General features: G+C 31.5%; 1 protein-coding gene across 1 annotated transcript in view; it reads right to left on the reverse strand.

Annotated features, from left to right (window-relative positions):
* LOC145319208 (uncharacterized) overlaps positions 1-17,148 on the reverse strand; it is a 37,567-nt gene that overhangs the window by 19,217 nt on the left and 1,202 nt on the right. Inside the window, exons 3-19 of the mRNA XM_080161174.1 lie at positions 16,330-16,379; positions 14,430-14,514; positions 12,752-12,831; positions 12,303-12,376; positions 11,848-11,909; positions 8,754-8,830; positions 8,139-8,181; positions 7,411-7,471; positions 6,888-6,972; positions 5,357-5,434; positions 5,068-5,143; positions 4,059-4,157; positions 3,284-3,384; positions 2,915-3,018; positions 943-992; positions 649-702; positions 189-271 (exon numbers count right to left, since the gene is read on the reverse strand). Coding sequence (XP_080017300.1) covers positions 189-271; positions 649-702; positions 943-992; positions 2,915-3,018; positions 3,284-3,384; positions 4,059-4,157; positions 5,068-5,143; positions 5,357-5,434; positions 6,888-6,972; positions 7,411-7,471; positions 8,139-8,181; positions 8,754-8,830; positions 11,848-11,909; positions 12,303-12,376; positions 12,752-12,831; positions 14,430-14,514; positions 16,330-16,379 — 1,262 coding nt within the window. The remainder of the gene's footprint in view (positions 1-188; positions 272-648; positions 703-942; positions 993-2,914; positions 3,019-3,283; positions 3,385-4,058; positions 4,158-5,067; positions 5,144-5,356; positions 5,435-6,887; positions 6,973-7,410; positions 7,472-8,138; positions 8,182-8,753; positions 8,831-11,847; positions 11,910-12,302; positions 12,377-12,751; positions 12,832-14,429; positions 14,515-16,329; positions 16,380-17,148) is intronic.

Consider the following 17,148-nt stretch of genomic DNA (forward strand, 5'->3'; position numbering starts at 1 on the left):
ACGTAAAATCTAATTTATCTCTAAATTCTGAAGGTCCTTTGATTTGATAGAAAATCAAAGAAGTACCTATTTAAAAAAATTTATTTCCCTTTCTATTTTTCTATCTCATCTCTTCCTATTCAAGACAAATTTACAACAACAAATTCAGTTTGTCAGTCAGTCTATCTTTTAATACATATTAAACCTACCTGGGTAATTATACACATATCATTCATATCCAGAAAGAATGCATCATCAAACGTTTTCTTCACAAAGTCTTTCAGGTGCTTCTCTAAACAATAATGATAAAACCATTGCTTACGTAAAAAAGAAAATTCTTGGCAATTTATGTTATATAATTTAAAAAAAAACTAAGAATATTTGGGTAATGGTTTAGTCCTTTTCGAGACATCGCCTCTTAAGGGGCGTTTCGTCGTATTTTCACAGTAGCTTTTCTCCTATTTCTAGCCCGCGCAGGGAGCTCTAACCCTGCGGAGCCAAATGCCTAACCCTGCTGGGCAATCACCTAAACTAACCTAAAATAACCTATCAAAAGCTACTGTGAAAATACGACGATACGTTCCTTAAGAAAGGGAGTATACCCGATTTTTTTATCTAGAACTCTAAACAAGGATTAAAACCGCCTTAATAGCGTGGCTGGGTATTTACCTGAAATACAGTTAATAATCTCTGGATTGTCAGTTACAAGGTTAACAAATCTGTCTAGAAATAGAATATGTTAGCAAAGGAGGAAGGGCATAATTAAAAGTAATGGAATGATTAAGACCCCTAAGCCCCCCCCCCCTCCTCCCTTCTGAACCAAAACCTAATTTCTATGTAAAGATTTAAAGTTTCTTTTAAATGCCATTTGAAATTACCCTCCCTCTCTTTCCCTTAGAATTGACCTTTCTGAAAACATTTTTTCTTCTTTGAAAATGCTTTAAACCGATAACATATTTATTCCTGTATGATTTGAAATTAACTCATCCGCTGTAAACTCTTCACTCAACCTCCTTAAAACAAAAATAGTTCGTGTAATATGTGATTATGAGAAGTCATGTATTATTAACAATAGCATTGCTAGAAGAAGGGACAATTTAAAGATGAAAGTGCCACTTTTCAAACCACTCCAAATAACTTGATAACAAATTTACATTATTTTGATTCAGCTTTGCAGTTGCTTAAAGTATCATAATGAAAATTTGAAGAAACAGCGGCAGAACCGACGAAAGCCGCCATTTACTATTTCTTATGTACAATGATCACCAGGCAATCCATATACTACTGGGTGTTTCATGAGAAATTTCTTTTCTAAAAACTTAATTATGCATAAAAAAACAATCAAATAAAATGCTTAGGTAACATATTTGGAAAACCTGTTATAGGATATTTATGTTTCAAATATTCAAAAATGAATATTTCAACAAATTACCTATGCATTAAAAACCTTTTTTCAAATGCTTTATTTTCGAAAATTTATGGAACATTACCAATTTAAAGGTTGTACAAAACAAGCATACATTTTTAAAATGTAAACTGCAGGTTTTGTATTTATAGTAGAAAATTCGGGTAGAATTGTCATAGACTCTAGTTTTTTGATATATGAGAACCATTCCTGTGCTACGTATAGCATAAAATTTTCCAACTTACTTATAACCTTTCAACCTTTTCTTCTCAAGTTTACAGGCTAACAAATAATTGAACGTGTTAACTTTATGCACCATTATAATTAACAGTCTAAGGCCCCCTATAGCTGCATATTTTGTTAAGATCATTTCTTCTTTCTTCTTAATTAAAAAAGCTCAATAAAAAAAATTATCCTTTTGTGAAAATAAAAAGAAATAACTGAACAAAAGATGTTTACTTTCGTGATTATTTTTACTAATTCCTTAAAACAATATATAAATAAATCTTAAAAACTATTTAAAAACAAGAATTACCAAATACATAAAGCGTTGCTTTGTGTTGTGTTGCATAAAAATAAAGGTTAACATTTAAGATTAACCGTTATTTTTTGTTACCTCTTTTGTTAACCATTGAACCGGCATTACCACATTTTTTATTCCATGTATATTATATAGACTAGAGCGAGATTAACCCTACCTTATATATGTGTTTGTATGTGTATAGCCAAGTAATTTTGAAATCTAGCTAAAGCTAAGCCTTTAACTCCTAAAGGCAAGACTGCTGTCTTACAGCCAATGATAACTATGAGAGCAATCTAGTTTTTTAGTTCATATACCCAGAATTGGTAAAGTAACTCCCAACAGTCAATTAACCCGTTAATTTCAATATGAAGGTCTCGATGAAAAAAAAAAGAGTGGCGTTGCTGATTTAAAAAAAAACTAGATCAAGGATTCGTAAATAGTTTTTTTTTATTTAACAACAGATTTGAGGATCTAATTAAGAAAAAAAAAAACAGTTCTAAAGAGGACTGTCCACAAGAGAAAAAATCTAACCTGAAACTATTGTTATCTGTTTAATTTTAAGCGAATTTTATAATGACAGCATAGCGTTCGAAGCCCTCTGAAAATTTAGTGGACATCCAACTATTGTCCTTTTTTGTGGCCTATGTAATTTTCTTTGGGCTATTTTTGCATTTCTTGACGCAGTACGTCGCTCATTACTACTCTACAGTGTACTTTGTTCTGAAATTGTTGGAGGGGACTAAATCTTTTTATCTATCTCACAAAGGGGGTTATTTACGCGTATTTTCCATAAAATTGTGTGTACCTAACTATTAAGGCAAATGCGCTTATTACGTCAAACTGTTCTTAATTATGACCATTTTATATATATATTATATACATTTGGTCATAATTAAGGACAGTTACACACAGAAAATATGCGAAAATAATTACGCCCTTTTAATAAAAGAATTTAATATCTATTCATAAATGCATTTAACCTGGCCATGAATATCTATCTATTTTACCTGACTACAGAACAAGAGGCGAACTTATTGAATATGTCCGATGGAATTTTCTGCAGAGAATCTGGTTGTTGCCTTGCAAGATCTACTATGGTGTCGGGATTCAACTGAAAAAATACTAAAGAAGAGAATTTGGTTCTAGATTTAAATAAACTTTTACAATGAAGAGTAGCTAGGGTTTAAATGTTAAAATTAATTTCAGCTTGTTTGGAATTGAAAATGCAAGACTCTTAATGAGGAAGTGCTTAACTTTTAAAATTATAATAATAGAGATTGTATACCAACTTAACTATCATCTTAGAAATCTCAATTTCAAATTTACCATCATTCATAAAACAATATTTGGTTCGGATTATCAACAAAAATACTTACATTATCAAGAATGCTCATGTATCTGTTAAAAAGAGCTTCTAATTTATCTGGATGGTTTAGCAAGGCACCTAAAGCTCTTGTATTATTCAACTGTCTTTTCACTATAAAATAAAAAACCTAATTAAAAATCATTACCCTAATGGTCAGGGTTGTCATATTGGGCATTTTTTTCGATAACGGGATACTCAATTGCCCAAAAGTAGTTTTGGGCACCCTTTTTGGGCAAATGTCGTAAAAAGTATATAAAATAGCCTAAAACCATATCGAGAATTATCATTAGAAATCAAATACCCTAAAACCATCTCAGGACCTATGAAAGCTCCACTGGAAAGGAGAACCATATCGTTTCCTCAGTTAGCAAAATCCTTCTCTAGATACAAAATAAGCTTACTAATTTATATACCTAATAGTTAATATCACCAAAACAAAAGGCTCGCACCCTACATATTTTTTACCCCATCCCCTTTTTATCACCCCCCAAAAAGGGGTGTGCCCAAATATGCTTAAAAGAACCGATAAAGGGCGGCCCAAAACCGCCCGCCCGATTTGACAACCTTGAATATCACCCAAAAAAAGACCCGCCACTCCCCCTCTTTTTAAAACCACCTCCCATTTTTCTCACCCCCCAACACGGGGGGTGCCCAAATCTGCCAAAAAGAACTTTGAGCCTCGAATCTTCATGTTCGAATATTCAGAACCTTCTTCTACCAACATTATTTCACCTTTCCAAGTATTTCTTTAACTTCTTCTAGTTCCTATTTATCATTGTTTATACCTATATCTTCAGGTAGTTGGATGAGAACTTCATTAGCAACATTATTGATAATATGTTCAGCAACATCTATTTGCCAGTTCACTAATCTTTCTTGTTGGGCCTGCAATCTCCCTCCAGTTATTTATAAAATCAAACTAACAGCTGTGCCCCTTCCATCCTGCGGATCTATTTTCGAGGGGGGAGTTTTAAAGAGGGAAGAAAAAAGCCTAAAACAATCTTAAGATTTATATAATTTGCAGAACTAAATGAGATTGGTGGTTAGCAATATCTTAACAGACAAACAAAAACGTATTACCTAATACAAAAAGAATAAAAGCTACGCCCCTAGAGGCCTTTAGAGGTACTTGAAGAAAGGGGGTAATTTGACCCTTCCTTTTCAATTTTAGTTTCAAAAAGAGAAGTAGACAAAATATTTGGGGGGTATTTTTACTGCATCATCGAGTAACTTAATATAAGAATAACTGTTAATGAACAAAGATTTTCTTCGGGCCCTATGTATTAAGCTATTCATGATTTACAATATAAATATTATACTGTATACAATATGAATCGTCAAGATAACCTAGCTTAACAAATCTCGTCAATAAGTTTAAACTTACCTTAAATAATATTATAACATTAAAGGGGTAGTTTCACGAAATGCATTTGAACTTAATTTAGTGAACCGCATATTTTTTGCTAGTTAATGTGTTAAACTATATTTATATGGCATATATTTGAAAGAATTTCAATTTTCTACCATGTTGTTTTGAAAATATCAAGACTTGAAAATCGTCTTTTTGTGATATATGCAATTTAAAAAGACGATTTTTAAGTCTTGATATTTTAAAAACTACGTGGTAGAAAATTGAATTTCTTTCAAATATATGCAATATAAATGTAGTTTAACCAATTAACCAGGAAAAAGTATGCGGTTCACTAAATTAAGTTCAAATGCCTTTCGTGAAACTACCCCTTTAAAGAATTGAGCTTACTAATATTTTAAACTTATTTAAAATATAAATAACTTCCTGAGTAAAGGTGTTGGTAGTATCATCATACAGTTCTGCTACTGCCTTACTTTGCAACAGTTTCACAAGTAAATCCTAAATACAAAACTATATAATAAAGAGCAATTTTATGCATATATATAGCGCGATGCAGCATCCGTTAATTGCCAAATAGTAAACTGTAAACATAATACAGTATAATAGAGAAAAAGTGTGGCTATTGGATTTTTTTGTGGGGGTGGAGGGTTGTACTAGATTTATATATATATAAATTCTTAGGGAGAATCTTTCTCATTTTAGTAGGCATACCTGGTTTAATTTGCCTAATAGAGAGCCAACAGTTGCAGTTGGGAGACTGAGTAGAATACTGCTGTTTGTTAAAATAGTCTAAATATAGGAAAGACAATTAAAAAAAGGAAAGGTTCTGTTTTATTTTGGGTGTTTTTATACAAAGTTCCAGTTGAGCATAGATATTCCCCCCCCCCCCTCCACCTTAATTTTAAATAAACTGTAATTGAGGGAGGTTAAAATTTAAAACAAATTGAAAAATAGAAAGGTTTTTTCTTTGTTTGTTTATTACTTTAGATCAGGTTAGGGATCCCAATACAATTTTTACAAGTCATAACGGAAGTTCTTTCCACAGAATTCTTGATTAAGGTTGGTGGTGAAATATATAATATGAAATTAACATCTTTATCTTGGTCTTGACTTCTAAAATCGTATATTTTTTATACATTTTCTCTGCAAGTTTTATCTCAAAAATGCGCTAAAAAGTGTTGTTGATATTTACTTCAAATGTGCTTACTTACCTAATACCTTGTTTTAGTAAGTTGATCTCCTCCTCCTTTGTAATTTTTTTGTTCATGTAAATTTTGGTTAGTAAAACTCTAATTTTAAGTCGGCTCTATTATAAATCTTTATATATGTTTGTTTCTCAGAATTTTATAAGACTTACCTACACAAACCTTGTATACTTACATATCCCCTTGAAAGGAAATGTATTTTTATATAAATAAAATTCTGGATCCTTCACCATGACGAAAATACGGTTATAAGATCAATTTAAAAGGGAATCAAATTACTAAAGATGGATGTGGTTTTCGTGGAATTTTAAAAAGGGTAGGTTGGAGAAATTGGTTCATAAGAATACTTAAACAACGTAACAACATACGTACAAAGATAAAAAGATAGTCACATCCTACTACTTATTGAACAACTAAAAATTAAATGTGATGATCGGACAAAACAAATTACTAAAAAACAGCTAAAAAAATGCATATGTTAGGCAGACAGACAAACACCCAAACAATTGAGACAATTATATTTTAGGTCCTAAAAATAGCAATAGATTTTTTAGTTACTGGATGGATTTTAAAGAGTTTTGATTCGATAGTTGTATCATACTCTGATCTACCCTTTTAAAACTGTAGGTGAGAATTTGCTTCCGTATAGGTGTAACATTATCAGATCATCAGAATAGACTTTTTTCACCGCAATAAATGTCTCTTAATTACTCTACTTAACACTCATTATTTATTTGGCATCATGCCTTTAGGGTGATACGAATCGCTGTAGACGTGGACCTTAAATTATAGTAATAGGATGTCTTATATATGTGTGTGTGTGTGTAACGATGGAACTCACTTACCGCTTAACCGATATAGTTCTCCTTAACAATGAAGCTTTTTTTAGGTCAAGGAAAGGTTTATAGCTATTTTATGGTGAGGGTGGGGAAAATTGCACCTAAAAATGAGACCTAGCCATTTAATTTTTAACCCACCTCCCGCACCTTTACTCTAGTGGCGCTAATTAAGAGAAAGTGAATGCACACCAACTGTACCTTTAGATCTTCTGGAGAAGCATTGTTGAAATATTCTACAATGATGTCAGGGTCTATACTCTGAAGAAATTCAGGTGATAGGTCCCTTGAAAAAAAACAATTTTTATTTATTGTAAAAGCCTCATTAAAGGGCTCATTTTTTCGCGTATTTTCCTTAAGGTTGTGTTTAAACGTTAAGTCAAATGCGCTTTTAAAGTCATTCTGTATACTTAAATATGGCCAAATGTATATGTATAAGAAATTGTCACAATTAAGATCAGTTTGACTTAATAAGCGCATTTAAACACAAACTTATAAAAAATACGCGAAAAAATGACCCCCTTTATCTACTGGTTTATTTAGCAGAAAATTAAAAGTTTATTCAAAGGTTAAGGCAAAAAATTTTGTTAGTTTTTGCAGGGAGAAAGGGGATATTTTGGAACCAGTAGAGCTATTTTAATAGTTTTACTTATAACCATTCTTTGGTAACACCTCCCCCATTCTCAAACTACCAAAGTGTGTGTCAATCACTAAACAACCTTACCCAACAAAAGAACTGACAGTGTCATCAATCATTTCCACATCATAGTAATCATAATCAATGCCTAGAAACAAAACATATTAATTATTATTTATATCAAAACATCTTAAATAGCAATACTATTGACTAAAACTATTTAAATTTTTGGTTAATTTAGTTTGTGATAATGTGCAATATTTTTTTCTCCAGTAAAGTTGCATAATTCTGTGCAGAAAATGTATTACAAGAAACATTTTTAAAAGCGAAGTTTTCCTATAATTAGAGTCCGTCCGTCCGGAACATTAGCTCTTTTCGTTAATTTAAACAGGTTAGCATGTTCGATTGATTTCAAACTTTGCATGATGATTCCTATAACAATCAGGTACAATTTGGGAAGCGTAGGAACTCTATAATCCTTACCAGAAAGTTCGTATGTCCATTTAAAAGATGCCATTTTTTACTCTTTTTAACAACAAATTTTGTTTGGTACATCTATTCATCCTATTCATCGGATTTTTGGAATACTGATTCCTATTTAAACAAGGTAAAATATGTTATAAGCGAAGCATCACTAAAATCAAGTCATGTCCTGAAACAGTATCCGAAGTTTACAACAAATTAAATCCATTAACATTCTGCTTATTCAGTTCTGACACTACAAATATTAATGATCGTTTGTCCTATCGTTTCAGGATTTCACTTTTATGGATGTTGCCATCCTGTTTTTTTAATTGATTGAAAGAAAGTGTTACTTTCACTTGTTTCTTCTACAGCTTCATCCATGCTCAATCTTTCCTGCAAAAATCACAAACCTATGTATTTTAGAAAAAATATTTAAAGATAACAATGAAATATAAATATGGAGTATCGTAAGAATGCCCCATTTAAAAAAAAAAAAAAAATCTTAAACAATTCTCCAGAGGAGTGCAGTAGGGGGTTGAACCAAACCCCTGGAAAAATTAAGGGGGCTGGAGACACTCCCTAGGTGTCTACCCCCTACACCCCCCTTTACAAGATTCTACATCTCTCTAAAAGAGCCAAGAGGGGTGTCAAGTTTAAAAGGTCACACCTCCTCAATTTACTAGTCAAAGACGCTATGTTGACTTTTTACTATCTTGATAATGTCAGTGGGTGTACGTACAATGGTACATAATACCTCTTACAATAAAAAAAACACACCAATTTTTGCCTGTATTAAATACCCCTAGATTAGGTTTTAGTAAGGATATCAAAATTTTCAGGGGCTCTTTTATAGAATAAAAATTTCAAATTCAGAGATTTAGCCGAATGCTATCAAATGTTTTGTTACGTTCAATGTGTACAAACGCATGACATCACACAGTAGCAAATCAGCAACGAAGGATTACCTTAAAAAGCTGGGAAATCTTCTGGAGAGCCTCTTCGGGTAGATGTACGGAGAAGATTGGATCACTTATAATCTTATCTTTATAAAGCATTATTTTTCAATAAAGGGTTTTAAAATCTAGTAATAGATAAAATAAAAACCTTTCTATGTTATGAACGGTTCTTTTGGAATTTTTAAATAGATTTCATAAGATTAATTTCACTAAAGATTTGAAATCTATTTAATCAAGTTGAATTCTAAAAGAAATGATCTAAATTTTTTTCTATCAATTTAAAGCTAAGGTAAATAATGATAGGTAATCTTTTTAACGATACTTTAATCTTTTTTTCATCATTTTTAATAATTCCTCAAAGCAAAGAATTTCTTCAAGTCTAGTTTTTTGTGGTTGTTGAGTAATTATAATAATTTGGCATAAAAGGCACAATAAAATTATTTTTATTGAAAAAAAGTGTTGAGTGAGAAAAGAGTTGGGAATTTGTAAACAACACCCATTTATTTCCCTTAGATATATCAGGTTGAAAAAGACATAATTTTTCAGTCCGCAGATAAATATTGGAGGAAAGATTGGATTATTTTCCAATGTCCAGTCCATGCATTCCTGGGTATAATTTTCACTTATAATGCAAATTTTAGGTTGATTGCGTTTTTTTACATGTTGTACAGCATGACCCTCGAAAAAGTATTTTTAAGCATCTGCAGCCCTTATTTCTCAATGAATTATAAAAAAAATGCTTATGTCCTTGTTCTCCATAGTATTCCACATAAGTAGATATAAAAATATTTTTTTTACCTCCATTAACACCGGAGATTTTTAGAGCTAAAGTTTTGAAAAAGTGACTGAGAAAAAGAATTTTTTTTTGTTTCTCTTATTTTTTGGATGGTTATATTATGTTTTTCTAGCAACTGAATAATGATACACAAAGAAAAACAAGTTAACTAATTATTTCTTTTTTATTCCACCAAAAAATATAAATTTTTAATGGCAAAAAATACTACTGAATGAATTGATTATTTGCAAATTTTAGGTTATTTATTAACCCTTATTTGAGAAAAGGATTAATTATGACAGTTGCTCCGCCTACTTTTCTGACATCTCAATAATTCAATAGGGGGTTAATTAAGCTTTTTAGACAAAAAAATCATTATGTTTTAATTTTATTTTCTTTATAACTTTTTTGTTATTAAAGTTAGGATTGTGAAACAAAAACAATTTTCCTGCTATATTCATAAAGATTTATTTGGTTTTTTAATCTTAAACAATTTTGCCTAATAAGTAAGTTTTTCAAAATATCATTAAACTAAAAAGACTCAAAAAATATGTGTAAAAAAATGCTTTTTACTCAAAAACTAAATTTTTTATTTCATTTTTGTATAAAGTTTCTGCTAGTAACAAAAATAAAAGGATTTCTACCTTAATTTTGCAAAAAAAGTCGTTTCATGTTAAAAGTTACTTTTTTCTCAGTCACTTTTTCAAAACTTTAGCTCTAAAAATCTCCGGTGTTAATGGAGGTAAAAAAAAATATTTTTATATCTACTTATGTGGAATACTATGGAGAACAAGGACATATGCATTTTTTTATAATTCATTGAGAAATAAGGGCTGCAGATGCTTAAAAATACTTTTTCGAGGGTCATGCTGTATTAATAAGACAAAGCATTACCGCAAATAAGACAATTCCGTCTGTTTTACGTATTTGTTCCATGATATTATATTCAAATATATTAGAATCGTCCTTTTGATCTCAGACCATATTATTTCACTCTTTGTAACCTCTTGTAAGAATTTACACTTTCAAAAATGAGTATGTAAAAAAGTATAACATTTAATTCAATGAATAGTTTGAAGGATTATCTTGATTAAAAATTTTAATTTTCGTTAATCATTTTTAAGATATTTTCCTAGGAACATTAAGAAAGTACTTAATATTAATAATCAATTTTTCAGAGATAAAGTGACAGTCAATACACTAAAAAATATTAAAGGGCTTTGCTACCTTACTAGCCGGGTAAAGTGCACAATTCTTTAGTTAGGTAACGAACGGTCAGGAAAAAAGCTTAAAATCACCTTAAGATATTTATAAAGTTTACCTAAAAAGTACAACCAATTCAGACAAGCATTTTAGATCTTAATTTATAATATAGGACTAGTTACTACTATATGGCCGGAGGACAGGTAGAGTTAGGAAAATATCTAAAAACCTACCAATAAAAATTATATAAAGACTTCTTGAAAAGAATAATAAATTATGACCAGAGATTTTCAAAACCTTTTGCTTTAGAATAATATATTACTGTCTGGGGATAACCGCATTAACTTTGGTCAACCGCATAAATCACAGAATTAACAGAAATTTTCTAGATCTCCAGCTAAAAAAAAATACATTAGGCTCTTCCTATATTATGAGATAAACATTTCCTAAATTATTAACTTTATAGAATTTATGAAAGTAAATTAGAATTTATGGGAGAAAGCACTCATAGTGCTAGTGTGCCAAACGTTAATTAAACCAAAGAGTTAAGAATAATTAGAGAACCTAACCTGAACCACTGACAAGGCATTTATAAGGCTATACTGAAAAGCACAGCATACAAAATACTTAGCCTCAGATAATACTTTTTATTATTCTTATATAAAAATAACAGGATGTTTGTCTGCTTAACTAATATCATGGTTCACCTTTACAACGTAAATTCACATAGGTCCTGGGAAGGTTTTTAAACTATTTTATGGTCCTTCCTAAAAAAAAAACGTCACGAATTTGTTTTTGATTTTTAATTTTAAAAATAAAATTTAAAATTGAGAGAGTTGACTTCCCCACTTCTTCAAGTGACCCTAGAGGCGTCTCAGGGCGTAGCCAGCCGCTAGTAGTCTTTTAGTCTTATAAAGTACATGTAATCTAGGATTATAAAAGTTGTTACAGATACTTAAAATTAATACTTGAAAAGTTGCCAAATTATATAAAGTTATTAATTTTAGATACTTTAATTCAATACTAAATGTACGTAAGTAAGAATATATTTCTTCTATGGAAACGCGAAATAAAAAAGATAAACCGCACCCGCCAACCTCGGTATATTCCGTAACAATGCTTTTCCTAAAACTTTCATTGGTAGAATTGCCAAGGATTTCGGATTGTTCACAACGTTTCTTAAGGCACTAAAAACAGATAGAATACGTATTTACAGTTGACACTTAAGTTATTTAAGGATGAGTAGGAGGGATGGGTCAGCTCTTTAGACTTTAATAGAATCAGAAAATATATATTATTTAATTTGGTCACTTTTAAGATTCTTTTCACCAAATTTATCCTAATCTCATTTTCAGCTTTACAGAAAGTATTTCATTATTAAAACATTAATCAAATCAATGTACACCCCTAAATCATAGCCAGTTTCCTGACAAACTATTTTTGGGTTTTGCATTCACTATTGCGAAGGTATCAGTATCACGTTTTCAAACAACCAGAATCAAATACTAATACAAAAGCACTAGGTATCCATTTTGATTCACTCCTATCAAAGATCACATCTGATTTCCAGGAACATGTACCTGGGTCTAAAGGATTCCAGAATCTCAGGATCCTCCCTCAAGTGTTTGGCAATTGTTATTTCTGGATTATTATCCTAAACAAGAAAAAAACAAAGTTTTTTTTTAAAAAAAAAGACTAAAATATGTCCAATCAATTTATAAACAATAACATGAAGAACTATCAGATTAGCTTATAGTCATGGGGTATATGCTTTCTATCTGCTTTTAAGAAATTAAAACATCCTTAATACTACCTATCAAGAACATAAATAATAGAAATATCTTTGTCTTTGAGAGAGAGAGAACCAAATAGAGAGCAGCATTACAGAAAGACAGAAGGAAGAAAGAATAGGCAGACAGAATTCTTATAAGTATAAATAGTAGCTTTGGCAATAAAAAGTTGTCAATAGAAATGTTCTTTTCGTTTATCAAATACTTTTTCAACGCACTTGCTAATTAATGTTACCTACCTTTTCTTTGGCTGTTGGTTTTGTGAAAGTACGGTCAATTAAATCTTCGTAATCTGCATCATAGTCTAGCGAGCTTGATTCTGTTATCATTAATATAAAAGAACCAAAAGGACGTCCAAGGGGGGGGGGGAGGTTAACCCCCCCCCTCCCTCCCCCAAACGAATTTGGGGATGCCCAAAATATTTTTCATTTTACCCCCAACCATTTATGTGGGGGTAATTACCCCCCCTCAAAAAAAAATTTTTATGGGGGGGATGGTAAATATCCCCCCCCCCCCCCCAAAAAAAAGTACGGTCAATTAAATCTTCGTAATCTGCATCATAATCTAGCGAGCTTGATTCTGTTATCATTAATATAAAAGAACCACAAGGACGTCCAAGGGGGGGGGAGGTTAACCCCCCCCCCCTCCCTCCCCCAAACGAATTTGGGGATGCCCAAAATATTTTTCATTTTACCCCCAACCATTTATGTGGGGGTAATTACCCCCCCCCCCCCAAAAAAAAAATCCCTAGGTATAAAAAAAAAATTTGCCCGCATTTTTACTATTAAATATTTAATAGTATTTCATTATTAGGTAGGTGCCTATTACCCACCCCCCCAAAAAAAAAGAAATTTTACCCCGGAGGTAAATTTTCGGGGGGGGGGGGAATTTACCCCTGCCAACAGATTTCAGGGGGGGGTAATTATCCCCCCCCCCCAAAGCAAAGGGGGGGGGGGCGGGGGGTAATGCAACCATCTCGTAATCAATGTATAAATGGCACTTAGAATTCGAAATTTGATCTGAAATTTTGCATGAGTAATCTTTGGTAGGTCTATTTTCCCTAAATCGAACAAAAAGTTGAAAAAGTAACGGCTAACGGCTCAGCCGTTTAGCCGTTTTTTGGCTATTTTTAGGGCAAATCTTTCATAAATTACGTAGGAATCAACTTTTTGAAACATATTTTTGCTTTAAATCTTGTGAAATGATACAAAAAACATTTTTTAGATTTCTTGTACCAGCAAAAACCGGATAGAACCGTTTGAAAACGTTTTGGAGCGAAAAGAATATTATGTGGAGATAGGTTTCGTGATGGATTTGAATTAAAAATAGCCCAAAAATGGCTAAACAGCTGAGCCGCCAGCCGTTAGCCACTACTTTTCCAACTTTTTGTTCGATTTAGGGAAAATAGACCTACCAAGGATTACTCATGCGAATTTTCAGATCAAAATTCGAATTCTAAGTGCCATTTATACATTGATTACGAGATGGTTGCATTACCCCCCCCCCCTTTAACCCCCGGGGTAATTTTTTTTTTTTTTTTTTGGGGGGGGGAGGGGGTAAATAAATTTGCGGCTCGCTTTGTGCGCCATTTTACCTTCCCTAAAAACAAAATACCCCCCCCCCCAAAAAATAAAAAGCTTGGACGCCTCAGAAGAACCATGAATTTTTATTAAACAAAAATACTAATTTTCGACTATGTAAATGTAGGTTTGTGAGTAATTAAATTAAATGTGTTGCTTATGAGCGGAATGTTTAGATATTTGAAATAAATTCCAACTATTTCATCCCATTAAAGTGTCCTTTTTAATAAATATACCGTAGACACTACTTTTACATAAATTTAGACCCATTTGACCCATTTATAACCATTGACCAGCTAATCTATAATTACATTGTTATTTTGTGTTATATTTATTCCTGTACTGCTAGGTTCAGTAGTTTCATTATCAATATCAATTTCTATTTCAGTATCGTCTTTACTTTCTTTTGTTACTTCTTGTGTCTATTAAATACTTGGCATATTTTTAATAGTGATACTACTCTATAATTCAATTTGAATGTCAGTCCTTCTGGGACACTATGGGAGGGAAATGTGATTTTATTGGCTGCTATTTAAGATACTAGCGGCTATGCCCCTAGAAGCCTCTAGTGGCACTGGTAGGAGGGGGAAAGTCGACCTCATCCCATTTTAAATTTGAGTTTCAAAAGAGTTTAAAAATATTTTTAGAGGGGAAGGGGGGTGAAGACACCCTCTCCAAAAATAGTTTAAAACCTCCCCAGGACCTATAAGAAGCTTCACTGTAAAGGAGAATATTTGTTCGTCGGATAGCGAGGTCCTTCAGGACAGACAAAAACGCTTACTACTTTTTGTAATAGGAAGGATATAGCTGAAAGGGGTAGTTTAACGAAATGCATTTCATTGAACTTAATTTAGTGAACCGCATATTTTTGCTAGTTAATGGGTTAAACTATATTTATATAGCATATATTTGAAAGAATTTCAATTTTCTTCCACGTAGTTTTAAAAATAAAGACTTGAAAATCGTCTATTTGTGATAAATGCAATTTTAAAAGACGATTTTCAAGTCTTGATATTTTAAAAACTACGTGGTAGAAAATTGAAATTCTTTCAAATATTTGCCATATAAATGTAGTTTAACCAATTAACCAGGAAAAAATATGCGGTTCACTAAATTAGGTTTAAATGCATTTCGTGAAACTAACCCTTTTAGGTGGATATTCCCTGCACTGTAACGATGAGCATCCAGTGCCTATAAAGTTACTTAGTCTGTCGGTCTGTCCATCATACTTAAAAAAACATAAATACTTATTTTTCTCAAGTTTCAAATTTTTTTATGAATTATACAGGGTCATTCAAGAGAAATGATTTTTTTAAAAACTTAATTATGCATAGAAAATAAAACTTATATGTAAAATCCTTTATATATTTGGAAAACCTATTATGGGACATTTATGTTTCAAATATTTATAAATATTCATTTCAACAAAACCCGGTTTTTTCAAAGGCCTTTTTTTTGAAGATTTATGGAATTAAAGGGTGTGCAAAAAATACACACATCTTTAAAAATCAAATTGCGCGGCTGATAGTAATAGTAGAAAAATGTTGTGCATACCGTTAGATTCCTTATAAGCTCTAGTTTTTGAAAATATAAGTACCGTTTTGGTGCTAATTGTAGTTTAGGAGCTACGTTGAAAAATGTGAGAAAAGGGTTGAAAAGTTTTAATTAATTGGAACATTTTATCACGTAGCTCATATACTATACATAGCACATGAATGGTTTTTACATAATAAAAAAACTAGAGCTTATGACGATTCTAACGATATGCATAACATTTTTCTACTATTAAAACAAGCTGTACAATTTAAACTTTAAAAAGGTGCACATTTTTTTACAACCTTTAAATTAGTAAATCTTCGAGAGAAAAAAGCCTTTGGAAAAACCGGTTTTTAGGGCATAATTTGTTGAAATGATCATTTTTAAATATTTGAAACATAAATGTCCCATAATAGGTTTTCCAAATATATAAAGGATTTTACATAATTGTTTTATTTTCTATGCATAATTAAGTTTTTTTTAAAATCATTTCTCTTGAATGACCCTGTAGCATATTCTCTCTTTCTTTCTTTTATTGCAACTGAACATCTGCACTGTAACTCAATATATCTTTCTATCAATGATTTTTTTGTCTAAATGTTTGAAAGCACTTAATTCAAGTGTGTATCAGCCATAGAGTGGTTAGGTGCAGTGTAGGGTAGGTAAATGTTTTATAGCACTAATAATATGCCAAACTTTTCCTTGTTTAGTTTGTCATCCAAGTTTGTTTTCATCATTTTCACCATTTGTCCTTAAGGGGGAAGGGGGGGGGGGGGGTTAATGCAACCATCTCGTAATCAATGATAAATGGCAATTATAATTCAAATTTCGATCTGAAAGGGGACTATCCACTAACAAGAGCACATGATTCTAAGTACCTTCCAGCATTGACCCTGAGTATTTTCTTTCAAAATATAATAGGTCACTATTAATAATTAATATATTGACGAGAAAATTTATGTTTCACCACTTCAAGTTGAAGAATAGTTTTAAAATGTCCAACTTTTTTAGTCAAAATTCTAACAAACGTTTTGTTGAGTTCGGGGTGTCTTTAATTGTTCATGTTGTCAAATGATAAAAATTCAAAAGCACATTTACTATATCTCATATGTATGTTTAAATTAATGCTAATATGGATTAATTTACAATCTAAAGAACACGAGTATTCACATATGTATCATCAAATAACCATTTTATTAAAAGAATTAGCTTCATAACAGTTTTCAAATCAATTAAAATACATAAAAAAACATGGTGAAACATAAATTTTCTTGTCAATACAATAATGATATATGGTGACCTATTATATTCTTACAGAAAATACTTAGTATATCAATGCTGGAAGGTACTTAAAATCATATGCTCTCGTTCGTAGAAAGTCCCCTTTTTCATGAGTAATCCTTGGTCGGTCTTTTATCCCTGAATCGAACAAAAAGTTTGAAAAGTAACGGCTGGCGGCTCAGCCATTTAGCTGTTTTTTGCCTATTTTCAGGGCAAATTTATAATCAATTACATAGGAA

The sequence above is a fragment of the Acartia tonsa genome, chromosome 5 (genome assembly GCF_053477335.1).
Source record: "Acartia tonsa isolate MP-2025a chromosome 5, ASM5347733v1, whole genome shotgun sequence".
Taxonomy (NCBI): Eukaryota; Metazoa; Arthropoda; class Copepoda; order Calanoida; family Acartiidae; genus Acartia; species Acartia tonsa.